The 25,348-nt window shown below is 57.1% G+C and overlaps 1 protein-coding gene across 15 annotated transcripts in view; it reads right to left on the reverse strand.

Annotated features, from left to right (window-relative positions):
• The window catches only part of MAP4 (microtubule associated protein 4), a 119,964-nt gene that overhangs the window by 42,605 nt on the left and 52,011 nt on the right, over window positions 1-25,348 (reverse strand). For 12 of the 15 annotated variants that reach the window (XM_029077661.2, XM_029077658.2, XM_029077655.2 and 9 more), the window contains 5 exons: window positions 10,421-10,549; window positions 7,261-7,380; window positions 5,547-5,663; window positions 3,420-4,505; window positions 1,209-1,292 (listed from right to left, as the gene is read on the reverse strand). In XM_029077661.2, the coding sequence (XP_028933494.1) occupies window positions 1,209-1,292; window positions 3,420-4,505; window positions 5,547-5,663; window positions 7,261-7,380; window positions 10,421-10,549 (1,536 nt within the window). Of the gene's footprint in view, window positions 1-1,208; window positions 1,293-3,419; window positions 4,506-5,546; window positions 5,664-7,260; window positions 7,381-10,420; window positions 10,550-24,829; window positions 25,037-25,348 lie in introns of those variants that run through there. The other 3 variants (XM_029077670.2, XM_029077656.2, XM_029077662.2) reach the window with 3 other exon arrangements.

Raw genomic sequence — 25,348 nt, forward strand, 5'->3', positions numbered from 1 at the left:
CCAACTGATAGGCTTCGACTGTCAGCACCCCGCGGGGGACAGGGGCCGTGCCGAATTCCCATCACGGTCTTCAGTCGATGGTATTTACTGGGCGCTCGCTATGTCCGTCGTTCAGACGTATTTCTTGAGCGCTTACCGGTAATAATAATTTTGGCATTTGGTAAGCGATTACTACGTGCCAGGCACTGTACTAAGCGCTGGGGTGACTACAAGCAAATCGGGTGGCACCCGGACTCTGTCCCACCTGGGGCTCACAGTCACGATCCCCATTTTTACATGTGAGGCCCAAAGAAGTGAAGTGACCTGCCCAAGGTCACTCCGCAGACAAGTGGCAGAGCCGGGACTGGAACCCATGATGACGATGATGGGATCCGCTAAGCGCTCACTACGTGCCGAGCACCGTTCTGAGCGCCGGGATGGATACTGGGTTAACAGGTTGTCCCACGTGGGGCTCCCGGTCTTCATCCCCATTTTCCGGATGAGGTCACTGAGGCCCAGAGAAGTGAAGCGACTTGCCCGAAGTCACCCAGCTGACAAGTGGCCGAGCCAGGATTAGAACCCACGACGACCTCTGGCTCCCGAGTCCGGGCTCTTTCCACCGAGCCACGCTGCTTCTGCACCCATGACCTTCTGTCTTCCAGGTCTGCTTACTGTGTGCAGAGCACTGTGCTAAGCGCTTGGGAGAGGAGGATAACCATACACCTTGTCTCCCTGCCCGCAACGAGTTTACAGTCTAGAGGGGAGCTCGGTGCTCTGCACGGAGTGTAAGCTCTCAATAAACCCCACTGATGGACTGATGGCACAGGGGCCCGCACACCGTGAGAGCTTAATAAATCCTGCTGCTTCTACTCCTCTTCCTCCTCGGCCAGCGTTAGCGACGTTATTAGCGGGCTTATTAAGCCCGCTCTCCAACGGACCATATTTCCTCTGGACTGTCGGCTCGTTGTGGGCAGGGAAGGTGGTCGTTTATTGTATTGTCCAATACGGCTCCACAAATACGAATAAATTTACCAAACCGCACCGACACAGAGGGCGTTTTCGCAGCCTCCCTCGATAGCAGGAGTGGAGTTTGGCACATAGTAAGCACTTAGATACCATCATTATCATCATCATCATCTTCCGGGCTTTCTTCCATGCCACCACTCCCCCTCCGGCCCCGTCAGCGGACGACCTGGGAGCCCGCACGACCGGCAGACCTTTCTCCTTACCTGCAGGAGCTTGGCTGTGTGGCCCTGGGGACCTCTGGCTCCAACGGTCAAACGCCGCCCACTCCTCCACCGTAGGATCGAGGCCTACAGAAGCCAAAGAGAGCCATTAAAGTCGCCGCCGTCGGGTGCGTGAGGGGGGCGGGGGGGTGAAACATTCCCCGCGTGGAAAGACCCCGATCGGAAGAGGCCTGCCGAGACTAAGGGTGGGCCCCCCGTCCTGGCTCCACGCTGACTTGTGACCTTGGACAAGATGGCGCACTTCCTCGTTGGTAAGTCGACACCTGCCTCCTCCCAGCCTGACAAGGACATCCGTGCTGGCTAAATCGGTCCCGGCTGGGGGTTTTCTTCACTTCACGTCCCTGGGTCTCGGTTCACCTATCCCCCCTCGGTTCTAATAATAATAATGATGATGTTGGTATACGTTACTGTGTGCCGAGCACCGTTCTAAGCGCTGGGGTAGACACAGGGGAATCAGGTCGTCCCAGGTGGGGCTCACGGTCTTCATCCCCATTCTACAGATGAGGTAACTGAGGCACCGAGAAGTTTCTCCCTCCTACTCAGACCGTGAGCCCCACGCGGGGTCGGGCCCGCGGGCAACCTGATCGACTTGTATCTACTCCGGTGCTTAGAACGGAGTTTGACTCATAGTAAGCGCCTAACGAACACCATTAAACAAAAAGAAAAGATAACGTTGCCCCGGGGAAATCCGTTGAAACCTCCACCCGCTGCCACAAGAACGTAACCTCTGACCCACGTAGGGCTCACGGCCTTAGTCCCCGTTTTGCGGAAGAGGTAATTAAGGCCCGAGGGCACTGGGCAGACAAGCGGCGGGGTTGGGATTAGGGCACCGGGGCTCTCTGAATCCCCGGTCCGGGCTCTATCCGCCAGGACACGTTTCGGCGGAAGTTCTTTCCTCGCAGAAAGCGTCCCTCTCTTTCTCTACCCCACCCCACTCTCCCTCCGGGGTTACTGCATTCTCAACAAAGCCTCCTTCGCATCTGGCTAAACTTAGGGGGGGGTTGAACCCACGGTCTCTTCCCACGTTTCTCTCCCGGGAACGGCCCCCGGCCATTTCCAGTGGGAAACGCTGACCGTTTCCTACTCGGCACCCCCCGGAGAGAATAAGACCATCTCCCCCACTTCCAGAACAAAAACCCCTCCCACGAGTCCCCATTCAATAGTCATCCTCTCTCCTCTGCTCCCAATCCTCTCTGGACTCCCAAAGACTCTCCGTTCGTCCCCTGAGGACAACAAAGTAATAAGAGGTTACTAATAACAATAAGGTGGAAAGTCCCTACTAGGGGCCAAGCACTGCACTAAGCGCTCGGGCAGATACGGGATCATCAGGTCCCACCCGGGGCTCACAGTCAAAACACGACCGAGGACACGGAACGTCAGGCTGCGAGCATGGCTTCTTCGAATAATAACGATGACAATAATAAGACTAATGATGATAATCGTGGTCGTAATAATAGAGACATCTGGTAAGGGCTTACTGCGCGTCAAGCACCGTACTAAAGCCTGGGGCAGGTCCAGGATAATCAGGTCCCCCCGGGGCCTAAACGTGGAAGAGGGAGAACGGGGATCGAATCGGACATCCATTTCCACCGTGACCCATTCCCTCCTCGACCGAAAGCTTGTCTCTAGGCTGTAAGCTCGTTGTGGGTGGGGGAAAGCGTCTGTCTATTGTTACAGCGTATTCTCCCGAGCGTCTAGTACAGTGTTCTGCACTAAGTGCTCAATAAATACGACGGACCGACTGTCGCCGAGAGGAGAATAACGTGGGGCCGTCCGACCTGCCTTCTTCCCGTCCGGGCCGCTCTGCTCCCTTCCCGATCGCGCATACGCAACTCCAAAACTGAGACACTGAGGATGGAGTCTCTGAACGTGCCCCTCTTTTTTGTATTCGTCAGGCGCTTACTCTGTGTCAAACCCTGTTCTAAGCACTGCGGTAGGTACCGGTTAATTAAAAAGGACCCAGTCTAAGTCCCACGTGGGGCTTGCCGCCTAAGTAGGAGGGAGAAGGAGGATTCATTTAATGCCCATTTTACAGTTGAGGGAACCGAGGCCCGGAGAAGTGAAGTGACTCGCCCAGAGTCACACGGCAGGTGGCGGGGCCGGGATCGGAACCCAGGTCCTCCGACTCCCAGGCCCGGGCTCTCTCCACTGGGACCGACGGGAAAGGTGGCGGGCGTCCCAACGCCCCCTTACCCGGTGTTGCCGTGAACGAAGAGGCGCCCGCGACCTCGGCGGCGAGAGGGGGTCCCAGCCGGAGCCCCTCAAGCTCTGCCTCCTTGGCCGATGCCACTTCCCCGGCGGGCGGGGACCCCGCGTCCTCGCCCGGTGTGCCCGCCTTCTTGGCCGGAGGGGTTTCTTTCGCCGTCTCCCCGGCTTGTACCGTCGCCGCCTCCGCCACGGCGGCCGCGGGGGCCGCCTCCTTCTCTGGGGAGGGCGGCGCCTCCGCCTCCTTGACGGACGCCGCCGACTCCGGCGGCTTGGTTGGGGTCGCCGTCTCCCCGGGGGAGGGGGTCTCCTCGCCTCCCACGGCTGGGAAGGACCCCTCGGGCGGCGCCAGGTCCGGCTCCTCCGCCGGCCCGGCTTCCTTCTCGGGGCCGGGCATCCCCTCCTCCTCCCGGGCCCGAGGCGTCGTCTCCTTGGGTGGCGTCGACCGCCCCGGAGAGGCCGGCGGTACCAACTCCTCCTCCTCAGGGGTCATCGCTCCCCCTTCTCGCTTGACCGTGGGGGTCTCCTCGGTCGGGGTCAGCCCCCTGGGCGGCTCGGGGGCGGGCGTCACGTCCGCTTCCTTGACCGCGGGGGTCTCCTGGGTGGGGGTCGGCCCCAGGGCCGGCCCGGCGTCCTTCTCGGGGGTGGGCGTCGCTTCCGTTTCCTCGACCGCGGGCGTCTCCTTGGGCAGCTCCTCCTCCTCGGGGGTGGACGCCCCCTCTCCTCGCTTGCCCGGGGGGGTCTCCTCGGTCGGGGTCGGCGCCGGCTCCTTGCCCGGGGCTACTTCCTTCTTGGGGGTGGGCGTCCCCTCTACTTCCCGGGCAGCGGGCGCCCCCTCGGATGGCGTCGGGCCCAGCTCGAGAAGGAACGACTCTTCCTCCTCGGGAGTGAGGGTCTCCTCTACCTCCCCGGCTAGGGGGTTCTCCTCGCTCGGTGTCCGTTGCGCGTCGAGGACCGGCCGTGTCGCGGCCTCCTCGGCCGGGGACGCGTCGACGTCCTCGGCCGGCGACCGGACCTCGCTCGTTGGCCGCTCCGTCTCTTCGAATCCTCTCCCGGGAGCCTCCTTGGCCGCTGCTGGAGAGGAATCAATTCAGAAATCAGGACTCTAAGCTTACGGTCTAGAGGGTTTTTATCATCGTTATCATCATCAACGATGGGATTTACTGAGTGCTTCCTGTGCTCCGTACTAAACGCTTGGGAGAGCACGCTACAGGAGTCCGGCAGGCCCGTTCCCTGCCGTTTACTACAGTGCTCTGCACACGGTGAGTGCTCAATAAATGCCACTGATTGTGTGGGAACGGAATGTGCCCGCCAAATCTGTCATATTGCTGTACTGTGCTCTCTCGAGCGTTTAGCACAGTGCTCTGCACACATAAGCAGCGTGGCTCAGTGGAAAGCGCACGGGCTTGGGAGCCAGGGGTCATGGGTCCGAATCCCGGCTCTGCCACTTGTCAGCTGTGTGACTGGGGGCGAGTCGCTTCACTTCTCTGGGCCTCAGTTCCCTCATCTGTAAAACGGGGATTAAGACTGTGAGCCTCATGTGGGACAACCCGATGACCCTGTATCTATCCCAGCGCTTAGAACAGTGCCCTGCACATAGTGAGCGCTTAACAAATACCAACATAAGCGCTCAATAAATGCCACTGATTGTACGGGCCGGGAATGCGTCTACCCATTCTGTTATATCGTACTCTCTCAAGCATTCAGTACAGTGCTCCGCACAAAATAAATGCCGATTATGTGGGCAGGGAATAGGTCGACCAACAGGGTGATACTGTACTCTCCTAAGCATTTGGTACAGTGTTCTGCACACATTAAATGCTCAATAAATGCCACCGATTACGTGGGCAGAGACCGCGTCTACCGATTCTGTTATACTGTACTCTCCCGAGCGTTTAGCACCGGGCTCTGCACACTGTAAGTGCTCGCTAAATGCCACTGATCGTGTGGGCGGGGAATGTGTCTGTCATACTGTCCTCCCCGAAGCGTTCAGTACAGCGCTCTGTACGCTCCAAGGGTTCAACGGATGCCGTCGACTGCCTGACGGACTTAGTGACAACTAAAAGGCAAACATTCAGGGGTCTGGGGCCCGGGGGGGCGGCTCCGGTCCCTCACCTGCCGGGGGCTGCGGAGGGCGAACGGGAGATTCCAGGAAGTCGAAGGGTGACATTTCGGCAGTAGGGAATTCATCCACTGGTCTTGGATCCGCGGCGGAGGCGCACGGGGGCACGTCTGAAACCAAACACACGCACGTCCTTGAAAAACGGCCCCGACGGCGGCCATTTCAAACCGGAAGGCCCAGAGGAAGCGCTCTTCCAAACACCTCAGGGGTGACCGAGAGGGGCGCCTTGCCTCAGGCTACTATAACTATAATAATGACATTTATTATTTACAGTAATTTGTATTCGTTAAGCGCTTACTACGTGCCCGTCACTGTTCTAAGCACTGGGATAGACACGTTAATCAGATCGGACCCAGTCCCTCTCCCACTTGGTGCTCACGGTCTGAATCCTCAGGCTACTATAACTGTAATAATATTTATTATTATTATTATTATTATTATCTACAATAATTTGTATTTGTTAAGTGCTTACTACGTGCCCATCACCGTTCTAAGCACTGGGGTAGATACACGTTAATCAGATTGGACCCAATCCCTGTCCCACGTGGGGCTCACGGTCTTAATCCCCATTTTACAGACGAGGGAACTGAGGCACAGAGAAATTAAGTGGCTGGCCCGAGGTCACACAGTAGACAAACGGCGGAGCGGGGATTAGGACCCCCGACTCCCACGCGGATTTATTAAGCGCTTACTACGTGCCAGGCCCCGTACTAAGCGCTGGGGTGGATTCAAGTAGATCAGGTTGGACACAGTCCCTGTCCCTCATGGAGCTCATCGTCTCAATCTCCATTTTACAGATGAGGAAACTGAGGCCCAGAGAAGTGAAGTGACCGGCCCGAGGTCACACAGCGGGCAAGTGGAACCCGTGACCTGATCCCCGGGCCCGGGCTCTATCCGCTAGGCCAGGTGGCCGGTTGGGGTCACCGGCCACGCCAGAGGCGAGGACGCTCGGCCCGTTCGGGGCCGGGGGGAGGGACGCTTTGGGGCCTGGAGTCCCGACCGTCTATCAAAGGCCAAGTCGCTTAGCTCATCTCCCACGGGGCGGCCGAGGGCTGGAGAAAGCTTCCTGAAGTGACGTCTCTATGACCTACCCCAGCGCTTAGAATAGAGTCTGACCCATAGAGAGTGCTTAAAAAATACCATAAGAGATAAATACCGTTGTTTTTTCTGGTATCTCCTAAGCGCTTACTATGTGCCAGGCACTGTACTAAGCACCACAGCAGAAACAAGCTAATCAGGTTGGACACGGTCCCCGTCCCCCACAGGGCTCCGCCTCAATCCCCGTTTTTACAGATGAGGTAGCCACGCCGAGAAGCAGCGTGGCTCAGTGGAAAGAGCCCGGGCTTGGGGGTCAGAGGTCCTGGGTTCTAATCCCGGCTCCGCCGCTTGCCGGCTGGGTGACTTTGGCCAAGTCACTTCACTTCTCTGGGCCTCAGTGACCTCATCTGGAAAACGGGGATTAAAACCGTGAGCCCCACGGGGGACAACCTGACCACCCTGTATCCTCCCAGCGCTTAGATCAGTGATTTGCACAGAGTAAGCGCTTACCAAATACCAACATTGTTATTATAAACCGAGGCCCAGAGAAGCGAAGCGCCTGGCCCGAGGTCACACAGCAGACGGGGGACTGATGAGCTTCGCCCACCCAAACCGAGGCACGCCCCGCCCGGCCCCCACCAGAAAGACCCCGAAGGAAACCAGAGAGACCTGAACCCCGAAAGTCATTCAGGTCGTCCGAGTGCTCGGTGAAGATAAGGCTGTGGGCCGCCCCGGGCCACGGGAACGGTGGATCAGGCAGCGTGTTGTCTCGGAGCATCTTAAAGGGGTCTGGAGGAGGAGGAGGAGGAGAAAAACGAGGAAGAGGGGGAGGAAGAGGCGGGGAGGAGGAGGAGAGAAGAACGCACAAGGTTTATCCTGGGTGGAAAAAGCTTGGCAGACAGCTCGGGTCCTCGACGACAATCGATGGTATCGACTGAGTCGGTCAGTCAGTTGCCTTTACCGTCCTGATGATGATGGGATTTGTTAAGCGCTTAGCAGGTGCCGAGCACCGCTCTAAGCGCTGGGGCAGGTACAAGGTAATCAGCTCGTCCCCCGTGGGGCTCACGGTCTTAAGCCCCATTTTACGGACGAGGGAACTGAGGCCCAGAGAAGTGAAGTGACTTCCTCAAAGTCGACGAACGGCGGAGCCGGGATTAGAACCCACGACCTTCTGACGTCCCGGCCCGGGCTCCATCCACTACTCCACGCCGCTTCTCGGCGCGATCGAAGCCCCGGGGAGCGTAAAATATAACAGACGCATTCCCTGCCCACGACGGGCTTACAGTCTAGAGGGGGAGAGCGCTACAGTCTAGAGGAGTACTGTACTGTGCTTGGAAGCAGCGCGGCCTAATGGACGGAGCCTGGGAGTCAGAAGGGCCTGGGTTCTAATCCCGGCCCCGCCACTCGTCTGCTGTGTGACCTGGGGCAAGTCGCTTCACTTCTCTAGCTCTCTGTGACCTCGTCTGTAAAATGGGGATGGAGACCGAGTCCGATGGCTAGTCTGCCTCTCCCCGGCATTTAGCACGATGCCTGGAACACAGTAAGCGCGTAACGAATACCATTTAAGAGAAAAAGTGCTCGGGCGAGTACAATTCAGACAGATTCCCTCCATCGTTCTCACTGAAATTTCCTCATCTCCCACCTGCACCTGGCCCAGCAGGGATCGGGATAAACGGATCCCGCAGCACGGCCTAGCGGACAGAGTCCGGACCCTGGAGTCGGAGGAGCTGAATTCTAATCCCGGTTCCGCCGTCTGCCTGCTGGGTGATCTTGGGCGAGTCGCTTCACTCCTCCGGGCCTCAGTTATCCCATCGGTAAGATGAGGATTAAACTCTACTCCCTCCTACTTACACTGTAAGGGACGGGGATTGGGTCCAACCTGATCAACTTCTATTTACCCCGGCGTTTAGAACAGTGCCTGGCGCTTAACAAATATCATAAAGCCAGATTTTTTAAAAAAACCAATTAGTAGGCACTTCCACATATATAAAAAGACAGAAAGATAAGAAATGGATGATACAGTTAAGATGGGATAGATGAAAAAGATAGGATACGAAGATGCGCTAGATAAAAGATATAGATAAGATAAATAAAAGATAGAGCTGGATTAGATAAAAGATCGCTAGATAAGATAGATCGAAAGATCGGTGAAAGACGGATAAAGGTAGATTCGATAAAAGATTTAAAAAATTGATAAGAGATAAGTGAGATAAAAGATGGGATAGACAGAAAGATAGCTAAGATACATAAAAGCTAGATAAGATAGACTGGAAGAAAGGTAAGAGAGATAAAAAGATAGGATAGATAAAAGATGAGTCAGGTGAAAGATATAGATAAGATAGATAAAAGATAGCTAAGTATGGTAGATTAAAAGATAGGTACAATAGATAAAAGATAGATGACAGACAGACAGACACAGAGAGAGAGAGAGAGAGAGAGAGAGAGAGAGATAGATAGATAGATAGATAGATAGATAGATAGATAGATAGATAGATAGATAGAAAGGTAACGCCAGGGAAGACGTAGAAGGCCGGCTCTAAAGCATCACCGCCATCTCATCCGCTGGGCGGTAAAGAGCTTAAAGATTTGGCCTGACCCACTTTCTTCCAGCTCCCCGAGCGGAGCGAAGCCGCTCGGAGACAGCGCCTTTACCCGAATTTTTGTCCAGCGCAAAACAAAGCCGGGCGCCCGCGGAGCGGGCGGCCAGCCCGGACACTCCCTGACAGGTCGATCCATCGATGGCATTTATTGAGGGCTGACTACGTGCAGAGCCCCGTGCTAAGTGTAGAGAGAACACAGGGGACCTGGGTTCTGATCTCAGTTCTGCCCCGGGCTGCCGAGCGACCTCGGGCAAGTCGCCGCTCACTGCGCGCAGACTGCCGTCCCAGGCCTCCGTAGCAGAGAAGCAGCGTAGCTCAGTGGAAAGAGCACGGGCTGGGGACTCAGAGGTCATGGGTTCAAATCCCAGCTCTGCCACTTGTCCGCTGTGTGACTTTGGGCAAGTCGCTTAACTTCTCTGTGTCTCAGTTCCCTCAACTGTAAAATGGGGATGAAGACTGTGAGCCCCATGTGGGACAACCTGATGACCTTGTATCCTCCCCAGCGCTTAGAACAGTGCTTTGCACATAGTAAGCGCTTACCAAAAGCCGTCATTATTAGTCGGTAGCCCCAGGTCCTGGCCACGAGGGGCTTCGGAAGCCCTCTTTTCCTTCTCTTCCACTCCCTCCTGCATCGGCCCGGACTTGCTCCTGTATCCATTCTCCCCTCCCGGCCCCGCGCCGCCTATGTCCGTATCTGCCGTTTATTTACCTACTTTAATGTCCGTCTCCCCCTCTAGACCGTGTGCGTCCGCTCCTTTGGACTCTCCCGAGCACTCAGTATAGGGTCCTGCGCACAGCAAGCGCTCACTAAATGCGACTGACTGTGACGTCTCTCCCGGTGGGGGCCGACCTGCTGGCTCTGAGGTTGGTGCCGGGGCCCTTTCCTCCGCTGATAATAGGAATTAAAATAACTGTGGCATCTAAGTGCTTATTACGTGCCAGCCACTGTACCGTCTGGCTGTGTACTAGGCGCTGGGGTGGACACCAGCAAATTGGATCGGACACGGTCTCTGTCTCACGTGGGGCTCGATCCCCATTTTCCAGATAAGGGAACTGAGGCCCACAGAAGTGAAGCCGCTTCCCCGGTGCCACACGGCAGACGAGCGGCGGAGCCGGGATCAGAACCCACGACCTTCCGACGCTCGGGCCCGGGCTCTATCCGCTACGCCGGGCTGCTCCCCCTAAATCCGAGCCCCCCCCCCCCCCGAGTTCAGCGGTCCCCCACGTACCCAGATCCGGGGGGTTCGTCACCAGCTGGGGCTGGAAGCAGAAGTCTCTGTCGTCCTCCGGCCAGCTCTGCCTGTTGTCCAGAAAGTCGCCGTGAGACGCCATCTCGTCCGGAAGCTCGGCGGGAGAGGCTGCGGAGGAAGAATCGTTCGGATTGATCGGCGCCGCCCGGCAGGCTCACGTTTCAACTTCTCGCCGGCCGCGGCCCGAGGGGCCGGCGGAGAGCGGGGCTGGACGCCGGGGGCCGGGGGTGACGGGGGGACCCTCCGAATGCAAACCTTGACTGGGGACGTCGGGGGAGATGGGGAGGAGACCGGCTCTGGCGCTCGGATTCGCCCTTGCCCTCGGATCGCCCCGGGTCACACGGCAGACAAGTGGCGGAGCCGGAATAAGAACCCGTGACCTTCCGTCTCCCAGGCCCGGCCTCCGTCCACTACGCCGTGCTGCTTCCCGTCACAGGTATCCATCCCGGGCTCTCCGGAACAGCGGCGAGACCCGGGGGGATTAGCGTTGACCCGGTCCGGTTAGAAAGACGCGAAAAGGGAACTGAAAGAAGAGCCGGGGCCGCTGGTCCAAGCAGCCGGTTTGGGGCGGTTTTCCTTAGGAGAGAGGAAACGGCCCACCGTCCGACCCGTCGGTTCTTCCGGAACGCTTGCTCTCCCGGCGCGCTTTGGGCAGGGAGTAACCGACAAAACTAGATTCCGTTCTTGTCAGAGAGACGGATCCATCTGGCGCCGCATGCTGTTCTCTCAGAAGCCGTTTTGCCCACGTGCCCCGTGGTTTAACGAAGCCGAGGCTGAACGGAGACTCGATCGGTCATAAGCGTTGAGCGCTCACTGTGCGCAGGGACGGTTCTAAGGGCTTGGGAGCGTCCGATACAACAGAGCCGGTACCCGGTCATTCATTCAGTCGTCGCTATGGAGAGCTTACTGGGTGCAGAACACTGTACTAAGCGCTTGGGGGAGTACAGTTTAACAACAGACACATTCCTCGCCCACCACGAGCTTAAAGACACATTAAAAGACATATTTCCTGTACACGGTGAGCTTCCAGTCTAGAGAACTGATGAGGTTTGTTCCATAAAGTCAATCCCATCAGCTCGTTGGGGTCAGGGAAGTGTGCCCGTTTCTTGTTTTGTACTCTCCCGAGCGCTTGGAACAGTGTTCCGCACACAGTAGGCGCTGATTAAATATGAGTGACGGACAGCTATTTAACCAAAACTAACTATAAGCTGCTCCTGCCACAGCAAACCAGACTAAGACTCATCCAGGCCAAGAGCATTCAGGAGGACAACCGGAACGTTAACGCTAAAACCCAGTTGGCTTCTGCGAGCTAAGAAGAGGAGCCGCTCGCCCGGCCCGCAAGCTTTTGCCAGATTTCCGTCGGCTCGACGTCCACGTTGCCCCTTCACTGAACGGCAAAGCGAGCCGCTGGCGTTCGGGAAGTTGGCTGTGTTCTTCAAATTAAAGGAAAATGAAGCGGCGTGGCCTAATGGAGAGAGCCCGGGACTGGGAGTCACAGGACCTGAGGCAAGTCACTTCACTAGGCCTCGGTTCCCTCAACTGGAGAACGGGGACACCCATTCTTCCTCCTGCTCAGACCGGGAGCCCCCATCGGGGACAGAGACCGCGTCCGCTCTTGACCTGTACCTACGCCAGCACTCAGAACAGCGTTCGACACGGAGTAAGCCCCTAGCAAATACCATTAAAAAATAAAAATTAAACACCGAGCAGGCGTGCGTTTTCGGAAAGTCCGTCGCATGACCTCAACTCCCGCTCCCGGGCCGGGTGGACATCTGCCAAGGCAGTGGCTCGCGGGGAAGGGCGGTTTCCTTCCCACCGCTCCCAGCGACTGCGCCGTTCAATGGGCCTAACCTACCTCGCTTTCTGCGCATTTCAAGCGATATGCCCAATCTACCTGGCCTATAAACATCCCATCTGCCATGGGGAGCGCTGGCATTTTTAATGACGGAAGCACTCCGGGACTTGTGTTTACCGCGAGGCCCGGTCTGGAGACGGCTCTCTCCGGGACCGTCGTCATGGATACCGCCCCGCGTGAGCAAGATGGGCTTCCCGCCGCAGACCGGCCCTCCCTCCCCGGAGGGCCGGTGCCCGGGAGGCGATGGAGGGGACGCTGACAGGAAGGAGCATCCTCCTGCTTCCCCCCCCCCCCCCCGGTTCCGCTACCCGGCCTTTCTTTCCGTCGTTCATTCAATCGTATTTACTGAGCGCAAAGCACCGTACTACGTGCTTGGGAGAGTCCAATGTAACAATAAACAGACGCATTCCCTGACCGCAACGAGTCTGCAGTCTTTCCCCGCCCGCCTGCGTCCCCTCCGGGCGTCCCCCTACCCGACACGAGCTTACCACGGCCCGTTGAAAATGGATTTTCAGAGTCCGCGGGGCTGGCTGAGGTGGACGTGGGTAAATCGGGAGTCGCCGGGAGAGGCGGGGATATAATACAGAGCCGGCGGGGCCGGCCATTCTGAACTGACCTTCCCCGGCCGGGGGGTCCAACCCGACGGGCCGTCCCCTTGCTGGGACCCAGCGGCCCGGAGGAACCATGGTCTCCGCGATCGCCACAGCGTGTGCTAGCTTTATCACGCACGGAGGCCCGGGTGAGCACCTTCCGGGTACTTGGGACCGTGTCGGCGGGAGAAAGGAACCACGGTCCCTGTCCCGGACCCGAGGGGCTTAACGTTCTTAGCGTCCTTCGCCTGGTTGCTCGCTCTCCTCTCCGCCGACCTGAGCCGGGGGGAAGGAATGGAAGATCAGCGGGCGAAGTAGCACGGCCTAGTCGAGCGAGCCAGGGGGACACGGGTTCTAATCCCGGCCCCGCCACACGTCTGCTGTGTGACCTTGGGGAAGTCACTGCCCTTCTTTGGGCCTCAGTTCCCTCATCTGCTAAATGGGGATTAACAGTGCGAGCCCCACGTGGGACAGGGACTGTACCCGAACTGATTAACCTGTATCTCCCACAGTGCTTAGAACGGTCGTGGCCGATAGCAAGCGCTTAACAAGTACCGTTATTATTATTATTATTTAGTGGGAAGAGCAGAGGGAGCAGAAATAACTGAGCCGCAAGAGAAGGAAAAAGTCATCTAACCCGTCACCTGGCTTTCAGGGAGAACCACGTCGAAACGACCCCAGACCTGCAATGCTTTGCTACAAGTTCATCTCTTCCTTCCGATGATAACTATTACTGATAATTGTGGTACTTCTTAAGCACTTACTGTGTGCCAGAACCCTGTTCTAGGTGCTCGGGAGAGGAACAGACCCATTCCCTTGCCCACAACAAGCTTCCAGTCTGCAGCGAAGCGAGCCGAGCCTTCCCCAAACCTCCGACCCCCAAATCGGTTCCTGTAGGTGAAAGACGCAGCCCACCCGCCCGACCCGCCAAAGCCGGCGAGGGGGCTGAGCTGAAAATAGCCCGCTTCCTCCCCGCATCGCACCCGAGTCTGTTTGACACCGAGATTAGAGACTGCGTCTCATTCTGTTTGCACGTCCACGGCGGCTGACCTAGATTCCGGCTCCTCAAAAGCCCACAGGAGAAGCCCGTAGATTTCCGTGCAGGAGCCGCAACTGTCCGGAAGATCTCCCAACCCCCCGGAGCCTCGTCGCGGGCAGGGAACGTGTCCGTTAGCTCGTTCGATCGTCCTCTCCCAAGCGTCTGGTACGGTGCTCTGCACACAGTGAGCGCCGATAAATACAAGTGACCGGCTGACTGACTGGAGCCTTCTCACGGAGCCCGGGTCAGCTAGGTAGCTTCAAGGGGACGACGAAAACCCTCGTGGCCTAGTGGCTCGAGCCCGGGCCTGGGAGTCAGAAGGACCTGGGTTCTAATATCGTCTCTGCCACTCGTCCGCCGGGTGTCTCCGGCAAGTCACTTCACTTGTCTGGGCCTCGGTTCCCTCATCTGGAAAATGGGGATTGAGACCGTGAGCCCCACGTGGGGCGGGGACTACGTCCAACCCGATAAGCGTGGATCTACCCCAGTGGCTCAGCATCAGGCCCGGCGCATGCTAAGCGCTTAATACGTAACGTGGAAAAAGAAGAGAGGTGTGTCACGGGACGGCAAGCAATCGATAGATGGAGCTTACTGAGTGCTTACTGCGTGCTGAGCACTGGATTAAGCGCTCGGGAGAGGACAGTGCGATAGAATTAGCAGATCCGTTCCCGGCCCGTGACGAGCTCACGGCCTAGAGGGGGAGATGGTCGTGCATACAAATCAATAGGCAATTTCCGGAACACCCGAAACCCTGCAGATACCGGCTGCTCGGGGGGAGCGGGAGGACTTCTGGGGTGTCACCCAAGTGAAAACCAACATGGCCCCGGGGTCCTCGGCCGTCCCGCGCGGGGCTGAAGGGTCGGGGGAAACGCCATCTGTAGCTCCGTGGCCCGTCAGGCTGAATGCAAACGCATTCCTTTCTGAAGAGATTTTGGCCGACGGGAGTAATAGGAAAGACGGCCATCTGACTTCCGGTCCGGCCTGAGCCGGCCCGCCTCTCCTCGGACCATCCACATCTTGAAGGGCGACCTTAAGGGAGCGACTGAACATTTCGGTTTGGGCCGCTGGCGTTGTGCGGGAGCCAAAATCTTCAAAGTGGGCGACTTGGGGACGGTTCTTAGCTGATCGTTTTCCCCACGAGGGAGAGAAAGATGGGGGAGAGGGAGGGAGGGAGGGAGGGACAGAGGGACCCAGGGAGAGAGGGAGAGGAAGAGACACGGAGGGAGGGAGAGACAGAGACGGAGAGAGGGAGGAGAGGAAAGGAGGAGAGGGAGGGAGAAAGAGAGGGAGCGTGTGGATCTGTGTTTGTGTGTGTGGGAGCAGGCGAGCATCACTTGAATCTATGTGTATCTACATACGCACGTATACACACACACATTTTTTTGCCGGTTTCCGCTAAACAGAGTACAGCTTATAGGGGCCCACCGGCAGTTTAAGCCCTAGAACACGATGTTTAAATCGGGAAATAAATCTCTGAGAAGCATCACGTGGCTGAATCCCGCTGGAAAGAGCGCCACGACCGCCAGCAGCACCCGAGGGGCAACTCGGGGAGGGAAAGGGCCCGGCCCCTGGCCTCGGGGAACCTCCGAGCCGACGGGAGAGAGCGGCGGCCCCAAAATGGCCCGGGCGGAAGAGGATCAGAATAAAAGCAAGTAGTCAGAAGGAAATAAATGGCAAAGAGATGGCAAATAGGCAGATATGCCATTTAGTGGACCGAGACCACGAAGTCGCGGGGGCGCAGGGGGGAGAGGGGAGAATAAGGGATAGGAAAGGCAATTCGTCAGAAAATATCTTTTAGAGGAGATGGCTCTTTTGGGGAGCTTTAAAGTCAGGGAGGATTGGAAGATTTGAGAGGAAAGAGTTCCAAGCAGGAACAAAAGTGTGAACCACAAATGGGCTAGAAATAGCATGACCCGGTGGAAAGAACACGGGCCTGGGAGTCAGAAGACCCGGGTTCTAATCCCGGCTCTGCCCCTCGTCTGCCCATCTGACCCGGGGCACTTCTCTGGGACTCAGTCTGCTCACCTGGAAAAGGGCGATGAAGCCCGTGAGCCCCACGGGGGACAGGGACGGTGTCCAATCTGATTAACTTGTATCTACCCCAGTGCCTGGCACATAATAGAAATACCATTTAAAAACCAAAACTAAGCGCTTCCTTCGTTCTAAGCGCTCGACAGACACCTCCATCCCCATCTTGAGCTCCTCCGTTATCCACTGGGCCACGCTGCTCGCTTCGGTCATCTGGATGGATGGATGGACACCGCCTCCCTCTGCAAAATGGAGGGTCCTTCCCCCATTCTCTCTCCTCCTTAGACTGGGAGCTCCGGGTGGGGACCGGCGATCTTGGATCTCCCCCAGCCCTTAGTACAGTGCTTGGCACATAATAAACGCTTAACAAATACCATTAACAACAAAACAAGAAGGGAGTGGGAGTCGCAGAGTGGCTTTCTCCGGAAGAACGCAAAACACACACACACACACACACACACCCCACTGTTCATTCCCATTAAACTAATGGTGTATCGAAGGGCGCTGAGACCGGTGGTATCGAAAGCGATAGGCAGCAAGATCCTAGTAATTAGCTTTTTTCCCCGGCACTGAACGCAGGGGGTGAGTGCCTGATAGAAATGCGGTTAATTAGAGTCGTTTATTTCGGAACTCGCATTTGTTCTCGTTCAGAGGAAAATGTAAAAATGGAGGCTTCGTTCCCCGCTGCGGGCTCCGGGCCCGGAAGGGGGAATGAGCCGAGCTTCTCTCCGTGAGGATTCTATTTTTGGAGCCGATTCTCTCCTTTCGGGCAGGTTCGTGTGTGTTTAGGGAGGGACCGATGTTTTCTCGGCACTTGGGTTGGAAGTCGAATCTCTGCCTATAATCACACACGATCAAAACGTAACTCAAGCAAGCAGCCACCAGTCAACATTCAGGTTTTCTTGAATGCTCCCCAGATTGCTTCCTTTTATAATTTTTTAAGAAAAAAACAACGACGGAAAAGAACCCAACAGATTGTTTCACAGCCGAGGAGGGATTTTAAACCCTCCCTTTCCAACTCTCAAGAGAGATTACTCCAGTTTCTCCCAAATTCCTGCCATCTACAGAAAGCTGTTAGATTTCCCTCCCGCTTTGAGAGGAGAGGAACAGCCTGGGCTAGTGGAAAGAGCCCGGGGCCTGCGAGTCAGAGGCCCTGGGTTCTAATCCCGGGTGTGTCACTTGTCTGCTGTGTGACACTGGGAGAGTCGCTTCGCTTCTCTGGGCCTCAGTTCCTTCATCTGGAAAATGGGGAGTCAATCCTTGCTCTTCCTCCTACTTATAGTGTGAACCGCACGTGGGACAGAGATTGTATCCTCTTTCATTAGCCTGTATCTGCCCCAGCGCTTAGACCGCGAGCCCGTCGTCGGGCAGGGATCGTCTCTATCTGCTGCCGAATTGCACATTCCAAGCGCTTAGTACAGTGCTCTGCACATAGTAAGCGCTCAATAAATACTATACGAACGAATACGAATGCTATACTATATAAAATACTATAGAAATACGAATGAATGAAAGAACAATGCTGAACCCGCAGTAAGTGCTTAAAAAAATACCATGATTATTAATCCAAACACCCACCGGAAATAACCGCCGATATATTAAATTAAGTCGTACGACTGATGGGTTATTCTGAACCGCTGAGAATCTCACAGAGCCAGTTATTTCCTCATGGGAACGAGCCAGTTCCTCCCGGGGAGGCGGTGAGGCCTAGTGGGAAGAGCCCAAGCCTGGGAGTCAGAAGGACCTGACTCCTAATCCCGGCTCTGCTGCCCGTCTGCTGGGTGACCTTGGGCAAGTCACTTCACTTCTCTGGGCCTCAGTTCCCTCATCTGGAAAACGGGGATTTGAGACTGTGAGCCCCACGTGGGGCAGGGACCGTGTCCGACCCTAATTTGCCCTAATTTATCCGTCCCGGCGCTTAGTACCGTGCCTGGCACTTAGTAAGTGCTGAACAAATATCATAATCACCACTGCCACGGGCTGCCACGGTAAGCGCTTAACAAATACCATAAAAAGGACGGGGTGGGTGGGACCGTCTGGCAATTGGTTTGTTTCGGTCTTTACTCATCCCCAGGATTTTAGGAAGTCCTAAAGAACGTCTGCTCTGCTTACCGGAAACCACAGTTTCCCCTCCTCCTGGCCTGGGAGAACGGGCTGGGGGGGTTGGCCGGCCGGACAGACGCGGGGAAAACACGAATCGATCGCCCCTCTAGCCCGGAAGCTCACTGTGGGCTGGGAATGCGACTCTCCCAAGTGCTCGCTTCGGAGCCCCGCACACACTAAGCGCTCAGTAGACCCCCCCAGATTGACCGAATCGCCCCATTAGAAGGCGGCTCGAGAAAACACGCGCCCACCCTCCGACGAGAATCCAAGGCCGCATGACCCACCTGTGGCCAGGTTCGAGGCGGCTGGCCTCAGCACGGAGCCTTCGCTCTGCTAGCCGCCGCCTAGCAAACAGGCCCTCCTCCGTGTGATAACGATCAGGGTGTTCGTTACGCGCTTACTATATGCGAAGCGCTGTAGTGAGCACTGGGGTGGATACATTCAAATCGGGTCGGACCCGGTCCCCGTCCCACGCGAGGCTCCCGGTCTCAATCCCCATTTTACAGATGAGGCAACTGAGGCGCGGAGAGGTTACGTGACTCGCCCGAGGTCACACAGGGGACAAGTGGCGGAGCTGGGATCAGGACCCATGACCTTCCGACTCCCAGGCCCGTGCTCTACGCCGCTTCTAAGCGCCCAGTACTCTTCCAAGCGGTTAGCACGGCGCTCCGCACGCAGTCAGCGCTCAATAAACATGACAGACTGATTGAATCTCCCCATTAAAAGGTGATTCTCAGCCACCTCCGACTGAGAATCCACCCTCTCCCGAGGCTCCGTGACCCACCTGTGGTCAGGTTCCAGGCTGCTGACCACAGTAGGGTGGGCCTTGACTCTGCTCTCCACCGCCCTCTCCTCCGAGCCCTCTCCCGAGTGCTCAATAAATAGCAGCGACTGCTCGGAAGTGAGCCGGCTCACTGGCGATTGGACGGAGGACACCCCCGTTCCACCCCCCTCGGGTCCCTGGGTCGGCTGCCCCGCGGGGGGTGTCCAGGGGAGGAGGAACTAGATTATAAATTCTCGTTTTATGGTACGCGTCGAGCATTTACTACGTGCTAAGCACTCGACTGAGCGCTGGGATACCGGACAATCAGATCCGTGGGGCTCACAGTGTAAGAAGGAGGGAGAACAGACTGACGTCCGTTTTTGCAGATGAGGGAAGCGAGGCACGGAGAAGCTAGGTTACTCGCCCAGGGTCACACAGCGGGTACCCGGGGGATCCCGGGACGGACGGCGAGGGTTGGCAGGTGAAGCGCTGGAGGTAGAAAAGATGGACCGGCCTCCCCGCCCGCGCTCGGAACTTGAGCGCCAAGCTCCGGCCGGGCGGCCGGGCGGGGCCGGAGAACGGGGCGGGCCACTGCCCTCGCCTCTCTGTTCAGTTATCCAGCAGCCTTTGGGAGGCGGCGTGGCTCAGTGGAAAGGGCCCGGGCTCCGGAGTCAGAGGTCACGGGTTCGTCTCCCGGCTCTGCCGCTCGTCAGCTGGGTGACTGCGGGCGAGTCGCTTCGCTTCTCTGGGCCTCAGTTTACCTCATCTGTAAAAGGGGGATTAACCGGGAGCCCCACGTGGGACAACCCGATGATCCCCGGCAGCTCAGAACAGTGCTCTGCACACAGTAAGCGCTTAACAAATACCGACATTATTATTATCTGCGGGGAGGAGGGCCGCTCTGAATCTGGAGGGCCAAGAGCCCCCGGGTACCATCTTGGCAAGAAAGGAGAGGAATCGGGGACGAGAGGAGAGTCTCCCCTTCCTTCCTTGGCAGCCGCCAGCACCATCTTTAGACTGGAGCGTGCGGGATGGCCACCCTGAGCCCCCAGGCCAACCTGCCGGGGGGGGGGGGGGGGGGGGAACGTATTCGGGGACAAGATGGGAGCCAAGGGGCCTGACCCCTTCTCTGAGACGAGCCCCTCTGAAAGCGGGCAAACTAAGTCACGGAGGGACGTCCAGGTGAAGAGACCCTGAATGAACAGAGAAAAGGGGGCGGCCGCTTCCCTGAGAATAGTCTCCGACAAACTAGGAGTCGCAGAGGGACCTTCGGGAGAAGAAATTCCGACCGAGGGGCGACAAGGGGGGCGGCCATTTCCCCGAGACAAGACTCCGACGGCGGACGAGCTACGAGTCACGGGGCGGCTGAAGAAACCCCGACCGAACTCAACCGATTCCAGCGCCCGGCCTCCTCTCCGGCGTTCCCGGGTGAGAGAATTACAACGGATTCACGAGCCGCGAGTGGGGCCAGATGGCGTTTTCCATCTGAAGCCAGGGAGGTTGTTAGGGAAGGAGTGGGCGCGCCAGCTTTTCGGTCACATTCTTCCAAAACCCCCGGGTGGCAGAACGTCTCGTAGGAGAACGTGAGAGGGAATGAATAGGTTCAGCAGCCGAACCAATCCGTGGTCCCTCCTGGCAACCGGCTCCCTGGATGCTCTCCCTCTCGGCCCTCCCGCTCCCTATCCGTTCGCCTCGAAATTGTTTCGTCACCGTGACGATGTCAGCCGGGGGGGCTACCGGTGGCCCCCGCCCGATCCACGGAGGAACGGCCGCAGCGTCTACCGAAGCGGCCAGATCCCGGGCTCCCGGCGGAGGAGGAAATCAGTCCATTTGGGCGACCGGCATTATTCATTCAATAGTATTTACTGAGCGCTATGTGCAGAGCGCTGTACTGAGCGCTTGGAATGTACAATTCGGGAACAGATAGAGACAATCCCTGCCCAATGACGGGCGCGGAGTCTCCTGGAGGACCGAGACCTACCCCGGGGGGGGGGGGGGGCGGGGATTTTCCAACTAAGCGGTCAGCTGATGGGGATCCAAAATGGCGACCGCCGAACTCTTCAACGCGCCTTACCGATCAATCGGTAGTTCCCCGAGAGCCTGTTGGATCCAGGCAGAGAAGCGGCGTGGCCTGATGGAAAGAGCGCGGGCCTGGGCTTCAGAAGGACCAGGGTTTTAACCCCGGCCCCGCCACTCGTCTGCTGTGTGACCTCGGGCAAGTCACGTCGCCTCTCTGGGCCGCCCTCTCCTCACCCGTCAGATGGGGATTAAGACGGGGAGCCCTATGTGGGACAGGGACTGCGTCCAACCTGATCAGCTTGAGAGTCGGGGGACCCGAGTACCCGAGTTCTAATCCCAGCTCTGCCATCTCCCTGCCGTGCGACCTCGGGCGAGTCACGTCACTTCTGTTGGCCTCCGTCTCCTCCTCCGTCAGAACGGGGATTAAGGCCGTGAGCCTCACGTGGGATAGGGACTGCGTCCAACCTGATTAGCTCGTACCCGCCCCAGCGCTCGGAGACGGTGCCCGGCACAAAGTAGGCGCTTAACGGATATCTTTCAAAAAGAGACGAAACAGAGCAAAATAGCGAGGGGGCTGTGCCTTTGCTCCGAATCCCCAAGGAACATGTCATTAAGCGGGCCCTGCCTCTGAGGAGCGATTTAAGGCCCTCGGCACGTTCCCCATTTCCCGGAGAGGAGAGCGCCGGAGCCCAGGTTTTCCGATCACCGACGATCAGGCTCTGCGAAAGCCCAAGGGGGAGATGCGGTGACGGACGTGCAGTTTTCCGCGACCACCTGGCACGGTACCCGACCCTCGGCACCCTCGGGCGATGTCAATTTGGGTTTAGAATTGCGGTAAGGCCCCGGCTGGCTCCGGATGCTAGAATCCATTGTTCGATTAACTCTGCTCGCCGACCTTGATGCTTAGTGCGGGTCTCTGCACACGGGTAGCGCTCGATAAACCCCGTGGCTTGATGACAGACGTCCAGAGGCCTGGCTCCCTCTCAATTTCTGTATTTTGGGGAGCCAAAGCACCTCTCGTCTGGAGCCGTCGGGGGTATTTTGCGACCACAGGGAACCAGTGTGCCTAGGGGAAAGAGCAGCGTGGCTCAGTGGAAAGAGCACGGGCTTTGGAGTCAGAGTTCATGGGTTCGAATCCCGGCTCGGCCACTTGTCAGCTGTGTGACTTTGGGCGAGTCACTTAACTTCTCTGTGCCTCAGTGACCTCATCTGTAAAATGGGGATTAAGACTGTGAGCCCCACGTGGGACAACCTGATTCCCCTGGGTCTACCCCAGCGCTTAGAACAGTGCTCGGCACATAGTAAGCGCTTAACAAATACCAACATTATTATTATTATTATTAAGAGCCCGGGGACCTGGGTTCTGATGTCGGCTCCGCTACTTGTCCGCTGGGTGACCTCGGGAAAGGCACTTGACTTCTCTGTGCCTCAGTCTCCTCACCTTTAAAATGCGAATCAAGTCCGTGCGGGACGCGGACTGTGTCTCAGCTGATCAGCTTTTATCTATCCGAGCGCTTAGTGCAGCGTCGGACATCGTGAGCGCTTAAATACTGTTAAATATTTAAATACTATTAAAAGAAACCAAATCAATTACGACACGAACGGTATTCTTCCAACAGCTCAGTGTGTGGTGGGGAATCAGAGCGGAGCCATAGCTGGGGGGGGGGAACGAAAGAGGAAAACGGAGGACGGAGGAGTAGCGTGGCCTGATGGGAAGAGCCCGGGCCTGGGAGCCAGAGGACCTGCGTTCTAATCCCGGCTCTGCCACCTGCCCGCCGGGTGACCTTGGACAAGTCCCTTGACCTCTCTGCCGCGTCCCCGCCAGGTGACTAGGAGTCGGTCGCTTCACTTCGCCGGGTCTCGCTTTCTTCGTCCGTAAAACCAAGGTTCGATACCTACTGAACCTTCGATGCCTAGACGAACAGCGACGTTTGGTGGAAAGAACACAGCCCCGGGAGTCAGAGGACCTGAATTCCAATCCTGGCTCGGCCAACTGCTTACCGAACGTCCCAGTCCAGTAACGCGGGCTGATCGGTGACATCGCTGGCTAGTCAAAAAGGATGGCCACTCGGTGCCACTTTAGCCACGGCAACCCGGACCCCGTGACCGTCCTGGGCCCCAGTTTCCGCCCCTGTGAAATGGGGATTAAATCCTACTCCCTCCTAGTTAGACTGCGAGCCCCACGTGGGACAGGGCCCGTCGTCCAACCTGATAACCTTGTATCTACCCCAGCGCTTAGAACGGTGCTTGGCACATTGACCGACACTACGGACCCTCCTCAGGCTAGGAGCTCCATGTGAGACTACGTGCAGCCTAATGATCCTGTCTCTTCCCCAGTGCTTAGGACAGTGTCTGACGCACAGTCGACCCTCACCAAATACCACAAGACCGCACTGTCACCATTATTACGGGACCCCGGCGTCGGACACATCCTGTGACCCCGGTGCAGGGCCCCAAACACCGGCTAGCTTCTAAGAGCGAAATCTTGGCAAACGTGATTCTTTCTGAAGCAGAAGGATCTTCGGAGAAAACCGGGTAAATAACTCTCTTTCGGAAACCGAACGTCCCAGTCCGGTAACGTGGGCTGATGGGTGACACCGCTGGCTAGTCAAAAAGGACGGCCACTCGGTGCCATTTTAGCCACGGCAACCCGGGCCCCGTGACCGTCCTTGAGGCGGTTAAGAAAACGGGCTGCTGTCAGCACGTTTGGGAATGAAATCCCCGTTTTAACCAGAAGGGATGGGGGGGGAAGGGGGAGGAAAGACTAAAAATAAAACCCCCCTGAGGTCGTCCTCACAAATAAGAAACCCCATCCGTCTCCTTCATTTGCTCCGCATTTAGAAAACCTGATTCAATTCGGGGATATTCCGACTGTATTGGAAAATTCCCATCTCGATCTGTTCTTTAACTGTTGCTATGCCGGTGAAAACGTCCCCTGAGACTCTGTAGGAGAAACGTGGTTTCAATGCCCAGGTCGAGAGAAGCAGTGCGGCCAAGTGGCTGGGGCAAGGGCCTGGGAGTCGGAAAGACCTGGGTTCTAATCCCCGCTCCTCCACCTGCCTGTGACCTTGGGCAAAACTCTTCATTTCTCCGCGCCTCAGTTCCCTCATCCGTAAAATGGGGATTAACACCGTGAGCTCCGCGCGGGACACGGGCCGTGTCCGACCGAGTACCTTGAATCTATTCAAGCACTTAGTTCGGTGCCTGGTAACACGGAAAGCACTTAAATACCATTTAATAAAACCAAAAAACCCACCCCAAACCTTATCGCAACATACAAAGTTTTGCTTGATTCTCCAAGGGACTTTCTGGCATATTTTGTAATCTAGTTATTCATATTAACGGCTGCCTCCCCCTCGAGGCTGCGAGCTCTCGTGAACGGGGAACGTGTCTAGCAACTCTGCAGTACCGTCCTCTCCCAAGCGCTCAGTACCGTGCTCTGCAGAGAGTAAGCGCTCGATAAATACCCGACTGGGAGGCGATTTCCTCCAAACCTCTCCCGCAAGGGGGCCGTGGGTTCAGTTGACCCAGTGAATGGGGAGAAAGCCCTCCAGCGAAAACAACAGGCCCGGGACAGGTGAACGGTAATCTGCGGTAGCGAAGCGCTGCCCGGTTCCTGGGGGGGGGACGGGGCCTGCAGGGAGGCGGCAGGGGAGGTGGGGAGGAGAAGGAAGAAGGGGAGGAGCGAGAGGAGAAAGGGCAAAGGAAGAGGAGGAGGAGAGAGAGGAGAAGGAGAAGGAGCGAGAGGAAGAGGGGGAGAAAGAGGATAATAAGAGAGGAGGGGAAGGAGGAAGAGAAAGAGGAAGAGAAGGGGGAGGAGGAGAAAAGGAGAAAGAGAAGGAAAAGAGAAGGAGAAAGAGGAGTAAGAGGAGGAGAAAGAGAAGGAGAAAGGAGGAGGAGGAGAAAGAGCAGGAGGAGAAAGACAGAAAGGAGCAGGGGGGGGGTCCATTGTTTTCTTCTGAATAGGCGAGAGAGAAAGAGTGTTCCTTACCTTCAGCCCCAGGGCCCCGAAGCCAGGCCTGCCATTACTCTCTCAGAAACCCCCGCTCGTCGTGACCGTTTGTGAATAGAATACTCATTTTCGTCCACACAGGTGAGCTACACCACCCGCCTTTCCTTCCGAAGGGCTGACCTCTTTCACGGACGGGACAAAACAGCACCCTGCTTCACCGTGGCCTACGCCGAGCCGGGGCTTTCCAAATGAGAACAATTTCCCCTTGAACAGTTTAAAAATAGGAACTCACACTCGGTCTCCCGCTACGGCTTTTGTCCCGTTCCCCGCCACCCCGCCGAATCGCCAGAAGCCCAAGGGGGCCGTATGGCTCACACACCCCGGTCCTACGTCAAGCCTCGGATATAAGAGAAGCGGAACGGATCGAGGACCCGAATCGGAGGTCAGAAGTCAAAATCGCGGCTCTGCCGCTTGTCTGCCGGGTGACCTTGGCCAAGTCACTTCACTTCTCTGGGCCTCGGTTCCCTCGCCTGCAAAACGGGGATTCGATCCCTCTTC

The sequence above is a fragment of the Ornithorhynchus anatinus genome, chromosome 13, assembly GCF_004115215.2.
Source record: "Ornithorhynchus anatinus isolate Pmale09 chromosome 13, mOrnAna1.pri.v4, whole genome shotgun sequence".
Taxonomy (NCBI): domain Eukaryota; kingdom Metazoa; phylum Chordata; class Mammalia; order Monotremata; family Ornithorhynchidae; genus Ornithorhynchus; species Ornithorhynchus anatinus.